The 26,861-nt window shown below is 43.8% G+C and overlaps 1 protein-coding gene across 2 annotated transcripts in view; it reads left to right on the top strand.

Annotated features, from left to right (window-relative positions):
- Window positions 1-26,861, top strand: part of LOC129830989 (ribosome biogenesis protein bop1-like) — a 170,978-nt gene that overhangs the window by 3,220 nt on the left and 140,897 nt on the right. The window contains exons 2-3 of one of the 2 annotated variants that reach the window (XM_055893921.1): window positions 8,284-8,514; window positions 17,019-17,177. In XM_055893921.1, coding sequence (XP_055749896.1) covers window positions 8,284-8,514; window positions 17,019-17,177 — 390 coding nt within the window. Of the gene's footprint in view, window positions 1-8,283; window positions 8,515-17,015; window positions 17,178-26,861 lie in introns of both variants that reach the window. The other variant, XM_055893920.1, reaches the window with a different exon arrangement.

The following is a 26,861-nucleotide window of genomic DNA, read 5'->3' as shown; positions in this document are numbered from 1 at the left end:
CACAGGAGGCTGCAGAGGGGAGAATGGCTCATAATATTGTCTGGATCGAAGCAAATGGAGTTGCATCAAACAGCTGAACCATGTATTTTATACAATTCCACTTATTCCTGCACCAGTCAATACCACAAGCCCGTTCTCCCCAATTAAGGTGCCACCAACCTCCTGTGCTGTTCACCTACCACTTTTAATAGCACTACGACTGTGTAGCTTCTTCTCTTGGTGTAGCCAGCCTATTTTTCTCTGGTAAAATGTACTTTAAGACATTAGGAAATGTAGCTGGCTACATTTATTTCTATAATAGACTTAATCATTAGAAATGATAGCGTTGCACTTATGTTGTCATCTGATGAAAATGAAGCTATTTTCTGCCGAATGTGTTGCAGTAATGTATTTTCTGTGAAGGAAAACTATAGTTGCACATCCCTGATCACTATATTGAAGCAAAAAAAGACTGTTGTACTTTCAATATAAAACGCGGCCCCTGTCAATACCCAGCTGGACACATCTGCCCCCGCTTTCTCCTGTGGTGCTTTTTAAAAACCAACCCGTGACTAGCTCAACTGTGCGGGAGTACTAAGTAGGTATATGCTTCATAACCCTTTGATGCGTACGATCACATATTTGTGATCATTGTTGAGTGGTCATGCAGCGTACGATCTCATGTGATTGGAACAGTGGCAACACCATAGTTGTCTGAACAGCATCTAAATGTTTTTTTGCACTGATGGAAAATAAAGGTCTTAAACTTTATTCCTCAATTTGACCTTTTATTGTAAAAGATAAATGTGAACTTCAACATCCAAGCATCACACGGAACACATCCACAGCCAAACTCATTCCATAAACCAGTCTAAACAGGTTGCGCTGACAAAAAACAAAACGTAAGTTAGTGACCTAACAGCTAGACTAGTTTACAATATACCATATCTCTGGTGAGCACAATAAACGAATGTAATGTTGTTTAGAAAAGAAATGCGTGTCAGATAAGCTAACAGCAGATAAATTCTTTATGATGGCTGCCATGTTTGACAAGCGAAAACTCCCTGATCTCAGAATGCCGCATTCAAAACAACTGGGAACTCAGAAATTTCCGACTTCATTGATTTCAAAGCCACTGGGAACTCCGATTAGGGGAAAATAGATTTGAATGGTCGTCCAACTCAGAATTCTAACTCTGGGCCTCTTTCTAGAGCTCTGACTTTCTGATCACTGATGTCATGATTTTACCTTGTATTTTTCAGAGTTCCCAGTTGTTTTGAACACGGCATAAGACGCAAATAAACAACGTCAAAGATGGCTGCGCCTATTGCCCGGAAAATATAAACTTAATTTGGCCACTTTTCAGCATATTAAAAATCTGCATGAGCTTGTTAGTGTCTACAAGAACCGGAGCACAAGACAAGTTGTTTACAGTTTTTGACCAATCACAAAGCAAATAAAATGTTATCACCTCACAGATCATCACTCAAATACAAGCCTTGCCAGGTTGCCAGATTTGGTTGAAACCATTTTTTGTGTGTGTGGGGGGGTCATTTTCTTTGGGGGTGTTTTAAGTGCATTGGGGGGGTAGAAATGGGGGGGAAAGTGTTGTGGGGGGATATGATGGTTGAAATATTACTATGATGGGGGGATTTATCAAATGGGGGGCAAACACAGGAGAAGTTTATAATCTAAATAAAACCCCTGGAAAGGAGGTCTGAGCTAGCAACCCAGAGTAACCATAGTTAAGTTTCTGTCAGGACTGACAAACTTAACTCTTGACAGACACTGATAGCCATTGAGTATAGCGACGATGTCCGATTTTCCAAAGGAAACGACTCACTGATGAGGAGAAATAAATATTTAGTCATTCTGATGAAGAATCTGTGTATGAGAGTGAGTCAGATCAATCAGATAGTGATGAGGAATATCTGTTCCCCCCCCCCCAAACCTTCTGGACTGTGAGGAAAATGGTGCCCACCCCAACCTTGAAAGAAATTAACATCCCTCACCTCCCCAAGATGCTGGTGCTTCTGTCAATATTGTGGGCTGTGAGGAAGAAGAGGTTAAAGTTGAGGAGGATGGTCCTCGCTGCTGGAGATCCTGTCACTTCACACACCATCGATATACTTCAATGACACCATGTCTGGCATACAAAGCACCCTGCCTAGAGTCACAATGTTTTAAAATGTTCATTGATGAGGAATTGGTGGAGAGTGTGGTGCAGGAAACTAACAGGTATGCCCATTTTTATATTACAGAAAGACTCAAGGCTCTCTTCAAATTTATCAAAATTCTGAATGCTTTTAGCCCACTAAATATTTATATTTGTTTGTAGGTATTCTCGTGAACTGAAAGAGAAGACTGCCCCTGGCGTAAAAGGGAAGCTCTCAAAATGGGTGAACACTACCATCAGTGAAATGTATACCTTCCTGGTCACAGTGCTGCTGATGGGGCTAGAGAAGAAGGGCTCTGTGAGGGACTACTGACCCCATGCTCCAGACCCCCTTTTTCCCCCAACCCTTTACTCCCAGGACCACTTCCTTGTCTTGCTGAGGGCGCTCCACTTTGAACAATGCCACTGCCAACAAAATGAGGAATGTCCTGGGCAGATTCACCGGGGCATTTGGAAGAGTGTTTGTTCCTCACAAGGTGCATTGATGAGTCTCTCATGGTTTGGAAAGGAAGGTTTGCATTCCGCCAATGCATCCCATCAAAGTGCCACAGATTTGGAGGCAAGTTGTTTGTTTTATGTGACTGTCTGACAGGATATATATATAGGACCTGGTCATCTACACCGGTGCCACCACAGATAAGTTATTTTGGCATATCTGGATCAGTGTTGATCACAATTCTGCAGCCTTACCTCAACGGGGCACACTGTATTTGTGCACAACTGGTTCAGTAGCCCACTGGTTCAGTAGCCCTACCCTTTTGAGTGAGAACACAGGGGCCTGTGGCACAGTGACATCCAACAGGAAGGGGATGCCAATATTAAAAAATAAAATGCGTGAGGTGTAGTTTCAAACAAACAGGGAGATAATGGCAGTGAAATGGCACAACAAACACGACGTCTATGTTCTGTCCACTGCACACCTCCTAATATGTTGGACACAAGAAAATTACTGTCACCTGAGAGAGGAAAATGAAGCCAGACTGTCTTGGAGTACAACAAGAAGTTGGGAACAGTTAACAAAGTGGACATGGAGAACTGTTTGCCAGAAAGGCCCCTTAAATGGTACAAGAAGTTAAATTAAATTATAAATTAAAACATTTTAATAGCTCTCCCCAACGGCCACGTTGTCCCCCGGCAGGTCACAGGACAGGCGATCTCCTACCTGCAGTACAGGATAAACCTGATGCAGCAGCTCCTTGAGGACCACCACACACCTCGTCCTTCTGCTGGGGGCCGGCCTGCCTCTGACAATCCTCTACGCCTCACTGGACGCCACTTTCCAAGGGATGTCCCTCAGACCGCCCTGCAAGGAAAAAGCATGAGGCATTGCAAGATCTGTCTACAGTCTTCCTGATGTTGACCAAGTACATCTGTGAGCTATGTGATACAGCCTGGTGTGCAATTCCTTGCTTTGGCAAGGACCATTTGATTGATTTGACCACACCCTTAAGCACTATTAAGTGGAAAGTAGGCTGATAGTGGCTGATACAATTGTTGCTTTATGTTGATATTATAAAAAAAAAAAAAAAAAAAAAAAATATATATATATATATATATATATATATATATATATGTATGTATGTAAAATGTATGACTTGGGACGTTTGTTGGGGGGGATGTTCCAAAAATATGTAACATGTTTGTTTACCTGAAATGAAATACTCTGTTTGACTCCTGGGTTCTATTTTTTAAATAAAACAGAACAAGAAAAGTATGTAATCAACTTTTGTTATTCCTTCATTTATAACGCTTTCTTGTAATTTTTTTTAATCATTTGGCCAAATGGTTGTTGGCTAGGAAAAATATGATTTGATTATTTACATCGAATCATTTTCACTAGCCAACAACCTTTAGGCTAGTCTAGACTACTTTAGACTTGAGCACGATTTTAGTTGTTACAGTACATTGACTTTTCCTAGGAATATACTGTATAGTTTGTAATACTTGAAGTTTATACAAATGTAACCACGTTTTGGAAGGGGAGCGATAGCTGGTCCACCCAAATAACACTCAGCCCGTAGATGGCGCCAAAGCATAAACTTAGATAATCCTGTCTAGCTACATAGTTTACGAAAACCCATTATATCTACAACCTCGCTTCACTCGTGCCACGGTCTCTGCATACAATATAGCTGATTACTTACACGCACGCACCATTCAATCTGATCACCCGCATAAACTAACTCACTTTGTTGCTTACATGACTTTGTCCACCACCCTGTTCTCATTATCCTCCGCCTCGACCAGGCTAAAACCTATCCAAGCCATAATACTCACCGTATTTGATGAGAAATATCTTCCTCGCTTGATGACGAGGCAGGCATCTGTAGGCTACATGTCTAGTGGTGATGATAGTTGACATGGTGATGTAGCCTCGTTTTTCCAGGATAGAATACATTTCAATGTATTTTTAAAGGGAAAAACGATTTAGTATGCCAGCCTTTCCCGGCCTTAGCCCTAGTCGCCATATGTAATACATGCTCATACCCCACTATCACTTTGTATGCCACTATTGTATCAAATACACCAAATTTAGCGGCTCAGGTTTCCTGCCCTCAAACATGCTAATACCAAAGCCTCTTTCAGATAATACATGTAATATAGATTATAATAATAATTATACAATTATCAAGGGGTGCAGAGAATAGCAGCAAAATGCAACAATCAAATTCAGATCAACAGCATAGAATTCTGGTACCGCGTGCGAAAACTTGCGCTGTAAGGGCCGTTATTAATATTTTTAAACTGGGTGGTTCGAGCCCTGGATGCTGATTGGCTGATAGCCTTGGTATATCAGACCGTCTACCACGGGTATGACAACTTATTTTTACTGCTCTAATTATGTTGGTAAACCATTTTATAATAGCAATAAGGCACATCTGGGGTTTGTCACATATGGCCAGGTAAGATGCAATCCAAGAGTGTGCATAGCCTGAGACGCCCAGCCCCGAGAGGGTGGAGAGGAGGATCTGATGGTTCACGGTGTTGAAGGGAGCGGATAGATCTAGGAGGATAAGAACAGAGGAGAGCGTCAGCTTTGGCTGTGCTGCGAGCCTCTGTGACACATGAGCAGTCTCTGTCTTGAAGCCTGACTGGTTAGGGTCAAGAAGATTGTTCTGAGAGAGATAACGAGGAAGTTGATCAGAGACCGCACGCTCAAGTGTTTTGGAAAGAATAAGGGATAGGGGTCTATAGTTGTTGACATCTGATGAGTCGAGTGTTGGTTTCTTGAGGAGGGGAGCAACTCTGGCCATTTTGAAGTCAGAGGGGACGCAGCCAGTTGTTAGGGATGAGGGAAGTGAGGAATGGGAGAAGGTCTCCAGAGTTGGTCTGGAGGAGGGGATGGGGTCAAGCGGGCAGGTTGTCAGTCGGCCAGACCTCACTAGTCGAAGGATGTCATCTGGAGAGAGAGGTGAGAAGTAGGTCAAGGCATAGGGTAGTTGTGTGAGTTAGACCAGTGGACTCAATAGGCTGAGTGAATGAGTAGCGGATGTCATCATCCCGGCCGGCTAGGGAGTGCCTAGCCGGCCGGGGGGTAGGTAATCCATAGGCCTAATGGACAAAAATGAATGACCACTTTATTTCCATTAGACAAACTATATACACAAAAGCAAATACCACTGAATTGGGCAACACTGCTAGTCATAGGATGCAGAAAGGGAGGAGAGTTGGGTCAACGAGGCAGAATCAGGAGACAGGACGGAGAAGGATTTAGCAGAAGGGAGAGATGATAGAAGAGGAGAGAGTAATGGGAGAGAGAAGATTGTGATGGTGTATGACCATCTGGGTTGGTGCTGAGTGGTTGGGGTTGGAGGAAAGGGAGACAGAAAAGGAAGCAAAGTACTAATCAGAGACCTGAATTTGAGTTGCAGTGAGATTAGTAGATGAGCAGCCGCTAGTAAAGATTAGGTCAAGCGTATTGCCTGCCTTGTGAGTTGGAAGGGATTGGGGAAAGTGTGAGGTCAAGAGGCAAGGAGGGGAAAGAGAGTTGGAAAGACGTCGGGAGGTTGAAGTCGCCAAGTACAAAGAGAGGTGAGCCTTCGTCAGGAAATGAGCTTATCAAGGTGTAAAGCTTATTGAGGAACTCTCCAAGGGCACCTGGTTGGCGATAGATGACGACAATGTTAAGCTTGAGTGGACAAGTGACAGCATGGAATTCAAATGAGGAGATGAGGTGAGAGAGGGAGAAAAGAGAAGAACATCTCAATTTAGGAGAAATGAGTAGACCTGTGCCACCACCGTGACGACCAGATGGATTATGAGAGAAACTAGTCAGATGAAGAAAGAGCAGCTGGAGTAGCAGTGTTTCCCCCAGTGTGATCCATGTCTCCGTCAGGGCCAGAAATCAAGGGACGGAAGGGCTGAGATGAACTCAGCATTCTTGACCGCAGATCCAAACGCTGCCAGAGACCCGGAATTCCATATGGGTTTTGAACAGTGCCGGAAGTCAATCTCTCTTGTTTTCACACAGCAAAGACCTTGAAGTCGTCAGCCACTAAGCCTTGGTAAAATACTCCAAACCAGAAGGTGGCAGTAGCGTTGTTTGGCAATGAATGTCTGTGTGTGTTGCTTTATGATCTAGTCAATGTTAGCTGTGCTATTGTTGTAGAAATCCATTGTTGATACTAGCTAGTTGGCCACAGCTATATAACTAGGTAGCAAGATTAAAATGTAAATCACTCTACATTATCGCATACAGCCCCTCTACATTTTGAGCTAGCTGGCTAACGTTAGCTAAATGGTTAGCATGATTCGCTAGCTAGATAGCTGTTGTGCCAGCTAGGTAAAGTAAAGAGGCTCCTACGTAAGATTCTCTGTTTCATGCTTTCCAAGACTGTATGATTTTAAAGGGTATATGTGAGCAATAACTTGTTGTATAGTGACATTGTTGGTCATAGGGTAAAATCCCTATGGAAAAAATGTATGAGATGGAAGGACGAAGGAAAGTGACACACAAACGCTCCATTTGCTGCACTGCTAATACACATTTTCCAACTCTAGGGTCATTGACCTTCCCAAAACATAACTGAGACATCTTCATCCCAAGTAAGCCTGATTTACGAACTCAAATGGCACAGAGAATTCGGGGCGGTAGCTCTCAAAGTTGCTGGCCTCACACCAATACACTCCGATAACAGCCAGCCAACCCTTGTCAGTGTTGATATCCTATGTCGGGTCGTGTTATATAACAAAGAATCTCAAAACGACATTCCAAAATGTAGACCGCTGTCTTTGCAAATTATTTTCTAACCAGTAGTATATCAATTATTCTCAGATTCGGGGTGGCCTTTGAATAGTGTTAGCTCAAACAGTGCATATGACCTAAACTTTTTCCCCTGCTCTTTTGATTTCAATGTGATATCGATATGATTAACAAAATAGTGTTGCGTTTACCTTTCAGGGTTGGCAACCGACTTGAAACAAAATGCAACATTACAAAATGTAGCTGCTGCGGTCTTCTACAAGTCCTCTAGATTCTGTGTGGTTTTTCGGTATTGTTAGTTTAAACATGACTTGCAACCTGACTATTGATTGCGACGTGTTATCGGTATGAGTGATGGATAAACAAGTATTGCCACTTGTCAAACCAACAGGGAATTTGGTGCATATACAGTTTATCTGGTGAGAAATAATAATACAAGTAATATGATTAGTATTGTGGCACATGAATGTGTTGGTATTACATTTTACGTTTGTTTTCAATTTATCACAAACTGTTTCTGCATATTGATTATTGATTTGGACACTTCAATACAATATTTGGACATTGGACTATTTATCAAAAGTTGTCAACATGAAGCAGCGATGGCATTATTTTCGGCTAACGTTTATCGAATATAAAATTACATTTCAACATTCATATCTAATAGTATTCTAATTAATCAGGAATTAACTGCTGAATGAGTCCAAAAATGTGCTGTGATTTGATTTAATTGGATGATATACCAGAAAATGTGAACTGGTTTGTCCTGTAAACTATTGTCAATGACAATGTTTTATTTTAGGTTAGGTAGCTAGCTATCTAGATTCTTTATTCATTCTGTCTCATTTAAGTGCTTACTCATTCATGTTTGCCCATCTATGCAAATCTACATGTCTCTGGTATTTCTTTGTCTCCGCTATTTCAGCTTCCCATATTTGACAAAGATGTCACTGAGAAGGCTGGGGAAGAAGGAGATGAGGACCTCTCAGATAGCGAGGAGAGTGTGTTCTCAGGACTGGAGGACTCTGGGAGTGACATTGATGAAGAAGAAGAGGATGATGGGGATGACGAAGAGGAGGATGAGGATGATGCTGCTCTCATACTAGATGAAAATCTGAAGAATAGCAGTGGTGCTGAAACATCTGCTGAGCCTAAGGTGAATATGGGAGTATTTATTTTACAGAAATTATATAGTATGGTCCTGAGTTCTTCCTGACCACATGACCTTGCCGGGAGAAACTCTAAGCTCTAGTTAAAGGCAGTTTTATTGAGTGCAAACGTTTTGACCCAAAGGTCTTGACTTTGTCAGACCTTGGACTCCATAAACTGAGTAGTCAGCAGTGTGGGAATCTACTTTATTTTGTGACTACTTTTGTATCTTGGCAGCACCTGACTCAACAAGATCACACATTTATTTGTGTTCTTTCAAAATGCATCTAAATTCTTCATCATAGCAGTAAATGGCTATGAAGTCATTGCAGTGTTGGTGGATAGGTGAAGTGTGTTGTGTGATTACTAGATGTGTAGAATCAGAAAGCTGGCTTGCAAATTGAGTGTTTTCTCTGAGTGCTCAGAGCATTCTGGACATTTTGGCCGAAGTAGGGGATTTCTGAGTGTTCTGATTTCTCAAAGGTAAGGAAGAAGCACAACTTTAACGCGCTAAACTATGCTACTTAAATGAATGGTAACTTTCCGTTACTTTAGTTGTCATGTTATCAAGGAATGTTAAAGCGACTGAGTCATTTCCCAATAGGTATACGTATATTTCTTTGTCAAACAGCGTGTTTCTGATAAATCCATGTGGACATCAAATGCTACAAATACATTCAGGTCATTTTGACCCACAGTCAAAAGCACCCTTGGATTACTACGGAAACATACAGTTGAAGTGGGAAGTTTACATACACCTTAGCCAAATACATTTAAACTCAGTTTTTCACAATTCCTGACATTTAATCCTAGTAAAAATTCCCTGTCTTTAGGATCACAGTTAGGATCACCACTTTATTTTAAGAATGTGAAATGTCAGAATAATAGTAGAGAGAATGATTTATTTCAGCTTTTATTTCTTTCATCACATTCCCAATGGGTCAGAAGTTTATATACACTCAATTAGTACTTGATAACATTGCCTTTAAATTGTTTAACTTGGGTTAAACGTTTTGGGTAGCCTTCCACAAGCTTCCCACAATAAGTTGGGTGAATTTTGGCCCATTCCTCCTGACAGAGCTGGTGTAACTGACTCAGGTTTGTAGGCCTCTTTGCTCGCACATGCTTTTACAGTTCTGCCCACAAATACTTTATAGGATTGAGGTCAGGGCTTTGTGATGGCCACTCCAATACCTCTTTTTTTTATGGCGGTTTTGGAGCAGTGGCTTTTTCCTTGCTGAGCGGCCTTTCAGGTTATGTCGATATAGGACTCGTTTTACTGTGGATAAAGATACTTTTGTACCTGTTTCCTCCTGCATCTTCACAAGGTCCTTTGCTGTTGTTCTGGGATTGATTTGCACTTTTCGCAGCAATGTACGTTCATCTCTAGAAGACAGAACTCGTCTCCTTCCTGAGCGGTATGACGGCTGCGTGGTCCCATTGTGTTTATACTTGCGTACTATTGTTGTACAGATGAACGTGGTACATTCAGTCATTTGGAAATTGCTCCCAAGGATGAACCAGACTTGTGGAGTTCTACATTTTTCTTTTCTAAGGTCTTGGCTGATTTCTTTCAATTTTCCCATGTTGTCAAGCAAAGAGGCACTGAGTTTGAAGGTAGGCCTTGAAATACATCCACAGGTACACCTCCACTTGACTCAAATTATGTCAATTAGCCTAACAGAACCTTGTAAAACCATGACATAATTTTCTGGAATTTTTCAAGCTGTGTAACCTCTCTGGCACCAGTGGGACGGTAGCGTCCCACCTGACCAACAGCCAGTGAAATTGCAGAGCGCTAAAATTCTAAATACACCATTCGTAATATTAAACATTCTTGTAAATAGATGTCTTACATCATTTAAAAGCTTAACATCTTATTAATCCAGCCGCTGTGTCAGATTTCAAAAAGGCTTTACGTCAAAAGCAAACCATGCGATTATCTGATGAGAGCACCCAGCTAACAAAAGTATTACTAGCATTTTCCAACCAAGCATCAGCGTCACAAAAGTCAGAAATAACAAAATAAATCGCTTACCCTTTAAAAATATTCCTCTGGTGGCAATGCCAATTGTCCTAGCTCCACAGTGAATGTTAGTTTTGTTTGCTAAAATCCATTTTTATAGCCTAACACGAAACATTTGTAATCCGCTTGCGTTGTGATTCCGTCTCATTCAACTTTGGACGAAACATTTGTGGTAAATACACACACTAAACACACGTTTATCCAGTCATGGTTGGTTTCATTGCAATCCTATTTTCGTTAGTAACACAATCACACTTGATGTCTCTTTTCCCAGGACGTGTTGACCGAAACAAACCGATTTGAAGACACCAATCAATGACCTCATTGCGCACCAATGGTAGGGAGCGGTCTATCGTTGATTGACTGTATTTTGGCCCAATGACCACTGATCATCTTGAAATCTAGCTTGGAAGATAGCCAATGAGCTGAGGTAAACGGCAATATGTAATGGTTATACGATCGAAGACCAGCCTTTGTCGTCAACTCTGGCGTAAAAGAGGTTCATTCGCCATTGAAAATCCTACTTGACGGAACCACGAGTGTTGAGCATAACAGTACATGGTGAAGAGCATTTTAAGCAATTTTATATATTTAAATTATGGCGAATAAATCAGGGAAAGCTAAAACAAAGTCTAGATATACAGATGTAACCCAAATTATAGAAGAAATTGATAGAGAAAGCGAGACCGAGTTGCTTCAGGAAGATGAATCTTTCAGCAAGACAAGTTTTGACTCCCAGACGGAGGACATGTTTCTGTACGGAGAGGATGCCGTGCTTGACTGGTAAGTTCTAATGCTAATGTCATTGTTTGAAATTAATATAAAATATTATTCATTTGAGATTTTCTTTTTTGATTTTCTTATTTTATTTGCAATATATAAAAATATCATCAGTAATGAAATGTCTAAGGTACACATTGGCTATACATTGTGTGTGTGATATTTTTAAAATATATTTTATATAAACATGGAATGGAACAGCACTTCACCTGTACTCTGTAATACATCTGTTTATTTTACGTGTTGATACAGGGCTTATACGTGAAAGTATTCTTACTGAAACAATTTTTTCCCCCACAGTGGCAGTGTTTCTGATTTTGTGCCACCAATGTCTAGGTGTCCATCCCCCTCTGAAGCTTGTTCATCTAGCCGGACCCCTGCTGTCTCTGGCTCCACACCTACCCTGCCATCTAGAGATTTGAAGTCAGTGACAAAGAAGCGGAGGTGGGGAAGACAGAAACCTGCAGACAGAGGGCTAGAGGGTCGTTGGCACTCTGTGTTGGAAGATGATGTGGAACCAATTCCACCAGTTTTTAGACCAAAAGGGCAGCCAGGACCTCAACTAGACATGACTGCAATGTACAGCCCCCTTCAACCTTTTCAACTGTTTTTTTGCTGTGAAGGACTACTACAAGGGCATGGGAGGTGTGGACCTGTCAGATGCACTGATAGGATACTACAATGTTCTCCACAAGACCATGAAATGGTACAAGACATTTGTCTATCATTTCATTGACATTGCTGTGGTGAATTCCTTCATCCTCCAGAAGGAAACGGCCAAGAGCTGTGGACAGCCCCCCATCTCACAGCTAGCCTTCAGGGAGCTGCTCATCCAGGAGCTTTCTAGCTACAGCAAGTCCACTGTAGCACCTTCTGTCCCCTCTACCTCTGTCCCTTCTGCTCCAACCAGTGGTGTTCATGAATGTGCCTCAGGGAAAAAAGGGCACAGTAGGGAGATGTCGTTATGCCCTTTGTCACAGGAAATGCCCCATCACCTGCACCACCTGTTCAGTAAGCCTCTGCTTTACCATGGCACCAGCACCACCACACTGCACATGAGGACAAAGATTGTACGTTTTGGAGAAATGTCCTCTGGTCTGATGATACAAAAATAGAACTGTTTGGCCGTAATGACCATCGTTATGTTTGGAGGAAAAGGGGGAGGCTTGCAAGCCGAAGAACACCATCCCAACTGTGAAGCACGGGGGTGGCATTATCATGTTGTGGGGTGCTTTGCTGCAGGAGGGGCTTGTGCACGTCACAAAATAGGTCAAATTAGGAGGTGGGGAAATTATGTGGATATATTGAAGCAACATCTCAAGACATCAGTCAGGAAGGTAAAGCTTGGTCACAAATGGGTCTTCCAAATGGACAATGACCCCAAGCATACTTCCAAAGTTGTGGCAAAATGGATAAGGACAACAAAGTCAAGGTATTGGAGTGATCATCACAAAGCCCTGACCTCGGTCCCATAGAAAGTTTGTTTGCAGAAATGAAAAAGCATGTGCGAGCAAGAAAACCTGACTGTTACACCAACTATGTCAGGAGGAATGTGCCAAAATTCACCCAACTTATTGTGGGAAGCTTGTGGAAGGCTACAGAAACGTTTGACCCAAGTTAAACAATTTAAAGGCAATGGTACCAAATACTAATTGAGTGTATGTAAACTTCTGACCCACTGGGAATGTAATGAAAAAAAAATTGAGCTGAAATAAATGATTCTCTCTACTATTATTCTGACATTTCACATTCTTAAAATAAAGTGGTGATCCCAACTGACCTAAAATAGGAACTATTTACTGGGATTAAATGTCAGAAATTGCAAAAAATAATAGAGTTTAGACAAATACATTTAAGGTGTATGTAAACTTCCGACTTCAACTGTACCTTTATTCATTCACATGGTGGGGTAGCAAAAAATGTTTGATTTAAAAAAAAATAGGGTCGCTGGCCAAAAACATTGGGAAGCCCTGTTGTAGGCAAAATGTCATCTTAATAAATAACTTTTGTTCTTGCAGTAAGAATTTTTTTCAAAGGCATTTTCACCGCTTGTCATTATAACCAACTCACGTGTGTATGTCTACAACTCTAGATGAGTAATACACTGGATGAAATAACCATCAGCTTGTGTGGATTTCAAACTTGCTTACTCTTTACTACCCCCTAGTGCAAGTTGTATATACTACGTGCTTTTGAATCAAACAGGAACAGGCAAATATATTTTCTATCGGTCCCACTATCTTCTCTTACCAGTCTACCGTAAAGCCTACATCTGCCTTTAAAACATAAGAATGGAGCCACTGTGGCTATGGGAGGAGAACGGGATGGGGTTAATTGGTAGGTCCAAGTGTCTGGGACTGGTGGAATAGTTGCTATATCAGTTAACTATTCTGTCTGGTGTGCTCAAAATTCCCTAGCTGTCATGCAAGGTGGGTGGGAATGACTTGATTTTATTACGTTAGCTTATCCTCCGGTCAGCTTCATTGTCTCTCAATGTAGAATTGAAACTGGTCGCACATGTAAGATTATTAATATTTATTGCTGCCATGCAGATTCCTGCATCACTCAACCCAAAGACTGATCTTGGTTTTTATTTTGTCAAGTGTGCAGTCCTTCAAGTACATGTGACCATGCCAAAATACGGAGACATAAACTTCTTGGGAGAGGAGGACAAGAAAAGGTTCAACTTTTTAAAATATTTTTTTAATTGTGTGTTTATATTATTGCAAAGGCACACTGGAACAAATGTGAAACCTTGAAACCATTGTCTGGAACTGCTGTGGTCTGGTAATGGAGGGGGGGTTGGATGCATTGTTCCCCACTCCAGCTTTTTAATCCATCCAGGCCCTGACTGAGACCCTGTGGTTTTCTTTTCTTCCACTCTTCCCCCTGTTCCTGGACTCTTGTGATTTAAGGATCTGGGCCTTCAGCACACCAGGCAGAAGTTAATGTGGCTGCTGGAGGCTTTATGGTCCCTGGGAGAGTCCCCTGGTGCAGCGGTCGGACGCGGCCAGCTCACTCTGATCCGGCCAGCTCTACTGTCGGCCGGCCGCTCGGTCCGCGCTCTCGGCGTGTGAGTGGGTGTGAGATGGAGATGAAATGGGGTCAGGGTGGAGGAAGGGGGAGATTAAGACTAGGGGGGGCTCATCTTACAGTAACCAGGAAGGATTTGCTCCTCATGCACCCACGCAGGAGCTCTGGTCTGCAGATGCGTCTGGGCCACTTCCACCAAGGGTGACACGCATGTCTCCTCCAGCCGTTAAATGTTTGGAGAGGCGGAGGGCTGTGAGGGCAGGGATCAAATTGAGGGTACACTGGGTGGAATGGTATCCCCTTGTTAACAAAAAGGACAAGCACATCCCCATCACTTGATTTTGTCCATGAATACACTTACCACTCTTCCCTGCTAACACAACTCCCACCCCTGTTACCTTTTGACAATTTTCCCTGGGCTCTGTGTGAGGGTTGTGTACCAGAGAAGTTCACTCCAGGATGACCCCTCTCTCTGGTTGGAGGTGCTGCAGCAGGCAAAGCCAGGGACAGGGAGCCTAGGTGGGCTTATCGTTTGGGTTTTGCTCCCAATTAAATGGAAGTGTGAACGGCCCAGCGAATGCCTTCTGACGGATTCATTCAGGCTTCACCCTATAACTCAGATTTTAGTTTCACAGTGATTTCAGAGGAAACAGTGCGGTAATGGGGAACCTGGGGCCCGCCTGCGTCCGCCTCGGAGCGGAACCCATTGCTGGGAGCCAACAGACGTTAAAAACAAGTTGTTGGCCAATTTGTGGAGGCTGACAGAGTGTGTCTGAGCGCCTGTGTGTTGGCGTAGACGTGGGTGTGTGAATGTGCTCAGAACAGAAGGCCCTCAGGAGATTTGAGCCAGAGATTATGAATTTGACCGATTTATCAATAACGCTATGGTAAGCTGACACATTTTGGGTGTCAAGATGTTACTACTTGGAGAATTTGTGGCATTACTTATGGGGCAACCGAATGGTCCTTGCCTTTTAGCTTCTTCTCCTGACTGACCCCGTGCAGTGCCTTCCCGTCCTCAGCCTCTCTCCTGACTGACCCCGTGCAGTGCCTTCCTGTCCTCAGCCTCTCACCTGACTGACCCCGTGCAGTGCCTTCCCGTCCTCATCCTCTCTCCTGACTGACCCCGTGCAGTGCCTTCCTGTCCTCAGCCTCTCTCCTGACTGACCCCGTGCAGTGCCTTCCTGTCCTCAGCCTCTCACCTGACTGACCCCGTGCAGTGCCTTCCCGTCCTCATCCTCTCTCCTGACTGACCCCGTGCAGTGCCTTCCTGTCCTCAGCCTCTCTCCTGACTGACCCCGTGCAGTGCCTTCCTGTCCTCAGCCTCTCTCCTGACTGACCCTGTGCAGTGCCTTCCTGTCCTCAGCCTCTCTCCTGACTGACCCCATGCAGTGCTTTCCCGTCCTCAGCTGCTCTCTCCCACACTTCATCCTCGTCAGTGGTTGTGGTCAAATGGGCTCCGGACCAGGCTCAGCTGGAAGTCCAGTCCACTGCTGGTTTTCAAGCTGCGTGATCCACTCTGCGAGCCTTTCTCTTTTGGCTGTTCCGTCGTACATCATCTGGACAAGTAATCTGTCGTGGGCTCTCGCTCTCTCTCCCTTCTGTCGCTCTCTTTTTCTCTCCATCTCTCCCTCCACTCCTGCCCCACAACACTCCCCATCCCTGTTATAGTAAACAGATTGGCCTGGTCATCCCTCCCCCACAGACTTTTAGTGTAGTGAGGAAGCCTTACTCTTCCATCTAGTGTTTTTAAAATATTTTTTACGTTTTGGCTTCTGTGTTGTGGAGTAAACAAGCTTCCGTTTTGGCTTTCCTAAACTGCCACCTCTGCAAACCCCACTTTACCTTGTTTGTTCAGTTCAGGGGGAGGCTACAGCAGAGAACTCTGGTCTGACTGGAGTCTCCTGGGCGGCGAAAGTCATTCAGTATTAAAACTGGGCCCAGTCAGCTCTGTCTTGATGGGGATTTAACTAGGCATCAGGGAGGAAGTGTTTCACTTAGAGCTGCATGCCAAAAGATACCGGGACACACAGGAGGCATAAATCATAGCAGGTTACTCACCTGCCCGTCTCTGCCTCTAGGGGGATGAGCATGCAGCCTCAAAGAACTTCTCTTCCTCCCTCCATCCATCCCTGCCTCCCTTGTTTCCCTCTATCCCCTGGTTCCCGTAAAGAGAGCTTTTGACGGCTCTGCCTCTGTGACTGATGGCTCACAGTAAAGCACGTCCAGTGGTGGGTCCTTGCAGCCTTTTATCCTCACCGCCCTTCCACTCACACAGGATGTGCCGTTCTGGTGCCTGCTCCTCTGTGGAGTGTGTGTGTGTTATGCAGAGGAAGCTGTGTACTGAATGCAATAAATAAATGGGAATCCTAAAAGAAACTGTCACTGTGCCATATAGGACATAAAACGATCAATCGTCCCTTCAAGCCGGCGACAAGTTTTATTTCCTAAACAGCTTTTATTTTACTTAAAGGTCAAAGTTGATTGGCTGTCACATCAGTTTTATAACCGCTTAGATAATTAGAAAGATGTTATTTTAACATCCGCAAGGTTCTTTACCTTTTTTTGCCGACCATTAAAAATGTACCAGAACTTGAACACATGCAGAACAACATGTTGTGAACAGTGTTCTCTAATATAAATTCCTTGGTGTCTTGTTTTCATATTAGCAGCAAGGCAAAAAAACTGCATCAAAGGAGACGAGGAAGATGAAGAAAGGCAAGGGAGGCGCCATTGATGGCAGAGGAGAGAAGGGACTGACCACCACCTTCCAGGGATTGGCCACCGCCCAGCAGGGGGACGAGTATGAACACGACACCTCCGATGAAGAGGTAAGGTTTAACGTCAGTCGACTCGATACCCAATCATAGAAATGCTGCTGAGACAAACCTCCATTTGTTTTCTTCCAGTGGGCAGTCTTTTTATTTGACTAGTCATTTGACTAGCACTTCTTTTAGATTTATTTGGATGCCTAACAAATTGGGGATTTAGCATGGAAATAAGATTTATACATCAAGGGCATGATGTGCTGTTCCTTACCTACCCAGTCCAGAGTTAGTTGGGAGGTTGGCGTAATGTGCTTTATCAGAACCCTCATATGTATTAATTGTTTGTATGACTATTTGGTCCATGAAATGTGAACAGCTACATATCCACCAGTCAGAATACACACACATTTTCTATTAGGCTATTCATGGGTTCCACGTTACGTCACAATGTTGTTTTAAACCTTTGTTTTAGGACTGATGCTCTGAACATTCTACTAAATGCATCCTCATTGGGGGCTGATGAATTGGTCTAAAGTTTATTACTGTGGCTTCTAAAGAAGGCAAATAATTGTCATTTTGATGTTTTCAGATTGACTTTAGATGCAGTATAACTTTAGCTAGCTAAGATCCAGATTTTAGCTGGCTAATGTTAGCATTGCTAGCTATTTTTGACAAACTTTTCTTGCCATTGTCATTTATCTAAGGTACATTTCACAACGTGATGATGATGGAAAAGTTGTTTCCTACTACATATGTGCCAACTTTAGCAATGACATTGTATTCCCAAGCCCTTATAGTATAATTTAGATGAGTCAATCGCCCCCGTTCTACTTTTGAGCATCAATATGGCTGCGGCGCGTTGATAACAATGACAAAGACGTGACCAAGTGACGGAGGTGCAAATCATGATTACTCCAGCAATTAGCAGCCCTCTGAGACTCTAACAGAATGCAAAAGAACTAGGGGTAAATGTATTGAATGAATGGGTTTAGTAGATTGTAGTGAAACATGCACACTAACCACCATACATTGTTGTAGCTACAGTACAAGGGTACACTCCTGCTATAGTGTTTCCCTATTACACTGCTGTTCTGTTCCCTGCAGTCTGGTGAACATGTTCTCCAGTCTGTAGACAGTCAGAGACACTAAACAGATTGGCTTTCACTCGCTCCTCATAAACGGGTTGAAATAGCAGACAGACACGGTGCTTTTATGGTGTTGCTGTTCAAGTCCGCTCAGAAGCAGCGAATGACGTAGTCGTGTGCTTCATGCCACCGTAACTAAGCAGGAGATCTGAAGGATGGAGAGGTTGTTTTTTGGGGGGTTATTGGCATGTTGGTCTATTAAAGCATTATTTTTGTACTCTGCTATTTAATTTACGGGGTCCATTGAGATGTGTTGAACCCTGCTGCCCTGTGGTTTAGACATTTTGCCAGGCCATACAACCTAGAAACCGTCAGCCATCCAAAACTGATTTTGGCAATTGGCTCTGGGATGAGAAATGTGTTGTAGCTAGTGAAGGGCCGTATTGTTCTTGGGAAGGGATTTGCTTTTAAAAGAGAGGGAGGTGGGTTAAATGCCCTGTGAAATAATATAGTACACAACTGGAATCATAACTGCTTACTTTATTTAGTTTATAAAGAGACTGCAGCAGAACTTTGAAGACCTAAGGGAGTTTAAGAGACCAGTGGCGTGTTTAAACAGAAGAGTTTTAGATTCAAGTCACTTCCTCCATAGTGTTGGGCATCCATGTGTGAGAGCAGGAGCCCACAGGTGTCTATGGTGGTTCTATGACTCAGGGGTCAGAGAGAGGTAGCGCTAGATATTATCACGGTACTTAGGTGCCGATACGATATGTTCCAAACATATTTCTCACCATACGTCTGATGCAGAGGGACAAGAAAGAGTCATGTGAAAACGAGTTTTGATCAGTCGTTGAAATTAAAGTGCTGAAAACTAACTAGCTCACTATTTAAACAGAAGATTGAGAACAAGCTACAAGGGAAAAATACTGGAGTTTTGGTGCAGGTACAGCCGACTATTACTAAAGTAATATTGCGATATATCGTCAACAATAATATCCTGATATGTAACTGTATCGATTTTATAAACTCAGCAAAAAAATAAAAGTCCTCTCACTGTCAACTGCGTTTATTTTCAGCAAACGTAACATGTGTAAATATTTGTATGAACATAACAAGATTCAACAACTGAGACATACACTGAACAAGTACCACAAACGTGTGACTAACAGAAATGGAATAATGTGTCCCTGAACAAAGGGGGGGTCAAAAAAAAAGTAACAGTCAGTATCTGGTGTGGCCACCAGCTGCATTAAGTACTGCAGTGCATCTCCTCCTCATGGACTGCACCAGATTTGCCAGTTCTTGCTGTGAGATGTTACCCCACTTTTCCACTAAGGCACCTGCAAGTTCCCGGACATTTCTGGGGGGAATGGCCCTAGCCCTCACCCTCCGATCCAACAGGTCCCAGACGTGCTCAATGGGATTGCGATCCGGGCTCTTCGCTGGCCATGGCAGAACACTGACATTCCTGTCTTGCAGGAAATCACCCACAGAACAAGCAGTATGGCTGGTGGCATTGTCATGCTGGAGGGTCATGTCAGGATGAGCCTGCAGGAAGGGTACCGCATGAGGGAGGAGGATGTCTCCCCTGTAACGCACAGCGTTGAGATTGCCTGCAATGACAATAAGCTCAGTCCGATGATGCTGTGACACACCGCCCCAGACCATGATGGACCCTCCACCTCCAAATTGATCCCGCTCCAGAGTACAGGCCTCGGTGTAATGTTCAGTACTTTGACGATAAACGTGAATCCGACCATCACCCCTGGTGAGACAAAACCGCGACTCGTCAGTGAAGAGCACTTTTTGCCAGTCCTGTCTGGTCCAGCAACGGTGGGTTTGTGCCCATAGGCGACATTGTTGCCGGTGATGTCTGGTGAGGACCTGCCTTACAACAGGCCTACAAACCCCCATTCCAGCCTCTCTCAGCCTATTGCGGACAGTCTGAGCACTGATGGAGGGATTGTGCGTTCCTGGTGTAACTCGGGCAGTTCTTGTTGCCATCCTGTACCTGACACAAACAACAACACGAGTTACACATGGAAAAAACAAACATAAGTCAATAATACAATAGAGAAAGTCTATACAGTGTGTGTAAATTAGGTAGGATAAGGGGGGTGAGGCAATTAATAGGCCATAGTGGCAAAATTATTACAGTGTGGCAAATTAAACATTGGGGTGATAGATGTGCAGAAGATGAGTGTACAAGTAGCGATACTGGGGTGCAAAGGAGTAAAATAAAAAACAATATGGTGATGAGGTAGTTGGATGGGCTATTTACAGATTGGCTATGTACAGGTGCAGTGATCTGTGAGCTGCTGACAGCTGGTGCTTAAAGCTAGTGAGGGAGATATGAGTCTCCAGCTTCAGTGATTTTTGCAGTTTGTTCCAGTCATTGGCAGCAAAGAACTGGAAGGAAAGGCGGCCGAAAGAGGAATTGGCTTTGGAGGTGACCAGTGAAATATACCTGCTGTTGTGTGTTCTGCGCGTGGGTGCTGCTATGGCGACCAGTAAACTTAGATAAGGCTGTGTTTTACCTAGCAACGTCTTATAGATAACCTGGAGCCAGTGAGTTTGGCGACGGATATGAAGTGAGGACCAGCCAACGAGAGCATACAGGTCGCAGTGGTGGGTAGTATATGGGGCTTTGGTGACAAAACGGATGGCACTGTGATAGACTGCAACCAATTTGCTGAGTAGAGTGTTGGAGGCTATTTTGGAAATGACCTCTCCGAAGTCAAGGATTGGTAGGATAGTCAGTTTTTACGAGGGTATGTTTGGCAGCATGAGTGAAGGATGCTTTGTTGCGAAATAGGAAGCCGATTCTAGATTTAATTTTGGATTGGAGATGTTTAATGTGAGTCTGGAAGGAGAGTTTACAGTCTAACCAGACACCTAGGTATTTGTAGTTGTCCACATATTCTAAGTCCGAACCGCCCAGAGTAGTGATGCTGGACGGGTGGGTAGGTGTGGGCAGCAATCGATTGAAGAGCATGCATTTAGTTTTGCTTGCATTTAAAAGCAGTTGGAGGCCACAGAAGGAGAGTTGTATGGCATTGAAGCTCGTCTGGAGGTTAGTCAGCTTCTTCGGGATAGGGGGCGGTTTTTTGAGGTACGGATGAAAAGCGTGCCCAAAGTAAACTGCCTGCTACTCAGGCCCAGAAGCTAGGATATGCATATAATTGGTAGATTTGGATAGAAAACACAAGTTTGTAAAACTGTTAAATTAATGTCTGTGAGTATACGGAACTGAAATGGTAGGCGAAACCCAGAGGAAAAATCTTCCCCCCCCCCAAAAAATTTCATCCTACCACTGGCTGGCACTTTTATAATAGGGTGAAATCGTGCCCGATTGCAGTTCCTATGGCTTCCACTAGATGTCAACAGCCTTTCGAAAGAGTTTCAGGCTGTTTTTTGGAAAAATGAGCCAGAAATTGTAGTTTTTCTAGGTGGCTCTCATTTTGGACCATTTGTAATGTAACTGGGACCTATTGGAGTGCCAACAGAAGAAGATCTTCAAAGCTAAGGCTTATATTATATCGCTATTTCTGACTTTCGTGTCGCAACTCCCTGGTGCAAAATTATTTGTAATGTGTTTGTGTGCTGGGCGCTTTACTCAGATAATCTCATAGTTTGCTTTCGCCGTAAAGCCTTTTTGAAATCTGACACGGCGGCTGGATTAACAACAAGTTAAGCTTTATTTTGATGTATTGCACTTGTGATTTCATGCAAGTTTAATATTTATAGTAATTTGAATTTGGCGCTCTGCAATTTCACCGGATGTTGTCCAGGTGGGATGGTAGCGTCCCACTGATCCGCAAGAAGTTAACAGTCCAAAGAATGGGCAGAAGTATACAGAATTGTGTCGTCTGCATAGAGGTGGATCAGAGAATCACCAGCAGCAAGAGCAACATCAACGATGTATACAGAGAAAAGAGTCGACCCGAGTATTGAACCCTGTGGCACCCCCATAGAGACTGCCAAAGGTCCGGACAACAGGCCCTCCGATTTGACACACTGAACTCTGTCAGAGAAGTAGTTGGTGAACCAGGCTAGGCAGTCATTTGAGAAACCAAGGCTGTTGAGACTGTCGATAAGAATATGGTGGTTGACAGAGTCGAAAGCCTTGGCCAGGTCGATGAATACAGCTGCACAGTATTTTCTCTTATCGATGGCGGTTATGAAATCGGTTAGTACCTTGAGCGTGGCTGAGGTGCACCCATGACCAGCTCGTAAACCAGATTGCATAGTGGTATTCGAAATGGTCAATGATATGTTTGTTAACTTGGCTTTCAAAGACCTTAGAAAGGCTGGGTAGGATAGATATAGGTCTGTAGCAGCTTGAGTCTAGAGTGTCTCCCCCTTAGAAGAGGTGGGATGACCGCGGCAGCTTTCCAATCTTTGGGGATCTCAGACGATACGAAAGAGAAGTTGAACAAGCTAGTAATAGGGGTTGCAACAATTTCAGCTGATAATTTTAGTAAGAGAGGGTCCAGATTGTCTAGCCCTGCTGATTTGTAGGGGTCCAGATTTTGCAGCTTTTTCAGAACATCAGCTATCTGGATTTGGGTGAAGGAGAAATGTGGTAGGCTTGGTCAAGTTGCATTGAGGGGTGCAGGGCTGTTGACCGGGGTCGGGTTAGCCAGGTGGAAAGCATGGCCAGCCGTAGAAAAATGCTTATTGATGGAATGAGGTCAATATCCTTCCAGGATACCCGGGCCAGGTCGATTAGATAGGCCTGCTCTCTGAAGAGTTTTAGGGAGCCTTTGACAGTAATGAAGGGTGGTCGTTTGACCGCAGACCCATTTACGGACGCAGGCAATGAGGCAGTGATCTCTGAGATCCTGGTTGAAGATGAGGTGAGGTGTATTTGGAGGACATGTTAGTTAGGATGATATCTATGAGAGTGCCCGTATTTACGGATTTGGGGTTGTACCTGGTGGGTTCATTGATAATTTGTGTGAGATTGAGAGCATCAAGCTTAGATTGTAGGATGGCCGGGGTGTTAAGCATGTCCCAGTTTAGGTCACCTAGCAGCACGCGATCTGAAGATAGATGATGGGCAATCAATTCGCATATGTGATGTCCAGGGCACAGCTGGGGGCAGAAAGTGGTCTATAGCACGCGGCAACGGTAAGAGACTTGCTTCTGGAGAGGTGGATTTTTAAAAAGTAGAAGCTCAAATTGTTTGGGCACAGACCAGGATAGTAAGACAGAACTCTGCAGTCTAAGCCTGCAGTAGATTGCAACTCTGCCCCCTTTTGCAGATTTATCTTGTCGGAAAAGGTTATAGTTGGGGATGAAAATTTCAGGATTTCTGGTGGCCTCCCTGAGCCAGGATTCAGACACGGCTAGGACATCCGGGTTGGCAGAGTGTGCTAGGGCAGTGAATAAAACATACTTAGTGAGGATGCTTCTAATGTTAACATGCATGAATCCAAGGCTTTTACGTTTACAGAAGTCAACAAATGAGAGCGCCTGGGGAATGGGAGTGGAGCTAGGCACTACAGAGCCTGGATTAACCTCCACATCACCAGAGGAACATAGGATGATGAGTAGGATAAGGGTACGGCTAAAGGCTAAAAGAACTGGTCGGCTAGTACGTTCAGAACAGAGAGTAAAAGGTGCAGATTTCTGTGCTCGGTAGAATAGATTCAAGGCATAATATACAGACAAGGGTATGGTAGGATGTGAATACAGGGGGGGTAAACCTGTGCATAGGGTTATATCATTTAAACCAGGGGATGTCACCACGTGTGGAAGGTGAACTAAAGTGTTTACTAAGGCCTATTGAGCAGGGCTAGAGGCTCTACAGTGAAATAAGGCAATAATTACTAAACAAAACAGCAATGGACAAGGCATATTGACGTTAGGGAGAGGCATGCATAGCCGAGTGATCATAGGAGTCCAGGGAGTGGCTTCAGGCAGCTAGCAGGCCGGAGCTAGCAAGCTAGCAGAAGGGCCTTTGAGGGACGTCACGACGGAAGAAAGTCTGTTGTGGCCCCCTCGTGCTGTTACGTCGGCAGACGGATCAGTAGGGCTCCGTGTGGTAAACCAGGCCAATTGGCAAAATGGGTATAGTGGCCAAAGAATTTGTCCGATGGGCCTCTAAAGCTAACAGTCGATGTGCTCTAGACAGCTAGCGGATGGGCATTCAGGGGACGTTGTGACGGAGGAGCCAGTTGAGAGACCCCCTCGGGCGAATCACGTCGGTAGTACAGTCGTGATGGGTTGGTGGGGGTCCAGGCCAATCGGCAAAATAGGTATTGAAGCCCAAGGAGTGGGTGATGGACCTCTACGGCTAGCCGGGAGATTGGCCTTGCAGATGGGCCTAGCGAGGCTAGCTCCAGGCTAATTTGGTTCTTGCTTCGGGACAGAGACGCTAGTCAGGAGTGGCCACTCGGATAGTCGCTAGCTAGCTGCGATGATCCAGGTGGGAAAAAAAGAGAAAAGGTTCAGAGTGTCCTAGGGTTTAGTGTCCTACGTTTTCATAACTGTGACCTTCATTGCCTACCATCTGTAAGCGGTTAGTGTCTTAACGACCGTTCCACAGGTGCATGTTCATTAATTGTTAATGGTTCATTGAACAAGCATGGGAAATGATGTTTAAACCCTTTACAATGAAGATCTGTGAAGTTATTTGGATTTTTATGAATTATCTTTGAAAGACAGGGTCCTGAAAAAGGGACGTTTATATTTTTCCATCACTACAGCAATAGTTCTCGACATATTGCGGCACACTGTGGCACACCTTGATTGGATAAAAAAAACTCTGCGGCACACCAGAAATGTCCCTATTAATTTATTTTGTGTTAATGACCTCCATCTCATCTGAAACATACTGCAAATCATCTATATGTGACAAACATTTTTTAAATAGATTCATTAGGGTTTTTTTGAACTATTTTTTCATAATTCCTTACTCATGATGATTTATTTGTGTTCCCCTATAATACCGTCCTGTGAATCTGCGCTAGACAGAAAAAATGTAGCTCTGGTTAAATGGGTCTTTACTTTTGAATGATTTGGGCTATAGACAAGCGGTATAGACAAGCTGTTTTCCGCATTCTAAAGGTGCAACCACAGACACAAAGACATGCTCCATTTGTTTCTAATAAGGCAGAGGCTGTGGCAGAGCTAAGCCTAACAACACTTGCCTGTGCTAGTGATTCTCACAGCAAGGTAAAATTGAACAATTGATTTTGCTTGTGATGTCCCAACTCCAATGATGCAAATGTAGCGACAGCCTGAGCGCATTAGACTTGAAACAACGATACATGTTGCTTGGGCCTCAGGAGACGGCAGCGAGAGCACGCCCCCATCCATATCGCCGGGGCCGCAGTGAGGGGGCAAAAAGCTTCAACTTCTTTGACGTGTATGTCACTGACAACCTGAAATGTTCCATCTAGGATGCTGAAGAAATTTGGCTTGGCCGCTAAGACCCTCGCAAACTACAGATGCACCATTCAGAGTATCCTGTCGGGCTGTATCACCGCCTGGGATGGCAATTGCACCGTCTGCAACCACAGGGCCCTCCAGGACATCTACAGCACCCGGTGTCACAGGAAGGCCAAGAAGATCATCAAGGACCTCAGCCACCTGAGCCACGGCCTGTTTGCCCCGCTGTCATCCAGAAGGCAGAGACAGTACAGGTGCATCAAAGCTGGGACCGAAAGACTGAGAAACAGCTTCTATCTCCAGGCCTTCAGACTGTTAAATAGTCACCACTAGCCGGGCTCTGCCCAGTACCCTGCCCTGACCTTAGTCACTGTTACCACCCGGTACTCTACCCTCCCCCTTAGAGACTTCTGCCCTATGTACATAGTCATTGAACACTGGTCACTAATAATGTTTACATACTTCATATGTGTATATACTGTATTCTAGTCAAGGCTCACATTATAACTACTGTTATATGCACCATTTCTGTTAATATACTGTCTATACACACCATCATATATACACTGAGTGTACAAAACATTATGCACATCTTCCTAATATTGAGTTGCACCCCCTTTTGCCCTCTGTCTCAATTCATTGAGCATTAACTCTACAATGTGTCAAAAGCGTTCCACAGGGATGCTGGCCCATGTTGACTCCAATGCTTCCCACAGTTGTGTCAAGTTGGCAGGATGTCCTTTGAGTGCTGGAATATTCTTTATACACACATGAAACTGATGAGCATGAAAACCCCAGCAGCGTTGAAGTTCTTGACACAAACCGGTGCGCCTGGCTTCTGCTAACACCCTGTTCAAAGACACTTCAATTTTCAATTTTGTCTTGCCCATTCACCCTCTGAATTGCACACATACACAATCCATGTCTCAAGGCTTAAAAATCATTATTATTATTATTACTTAATCTACACTGATTGAAGTGGGTTTGTCTGTCACGGAAAGAGCAGGTGTTCTTATGTTTTGTACGCTCTGTATATTTATGTTCTGGACATTTCTCGTTCTTAATTCCTTTTAAAAAATTGTAATTTTTTTTAGGTTTGTTTGTTTTGTATTGTTGGGTATTGCTGCAAGAACCATAGGCATTTCAACATAGGCTATTATCAGAGCGGCACTGGTGCTTCAAGTTCAAATTCCATTCGCATTCCACAGGTCACATTTTAAAAATGAGTGGTCCAAAGACTTATCATGATAGAGGAAAATTTCCT

Source organism: Salvelinus fontinalis, chromosome 32 (genome assembly GCF_029448725.1).
Source record: "Salvelinus fontinalis isolate EN_2023a chromosome 32, ASM2944872v1, whole genome shotgun sequence".
Lineage (NCBI taxonomy): Eukaryota > Metazoa > Chordata > Actinopteri > Salmoniformes > Salmonidae > Salvelinus > Salvelinus fontinalis.
Note: the sequence above shows the minus strand (reverse complement) of the source record. Positions and strands in the feature narration are given on the sequence as shown.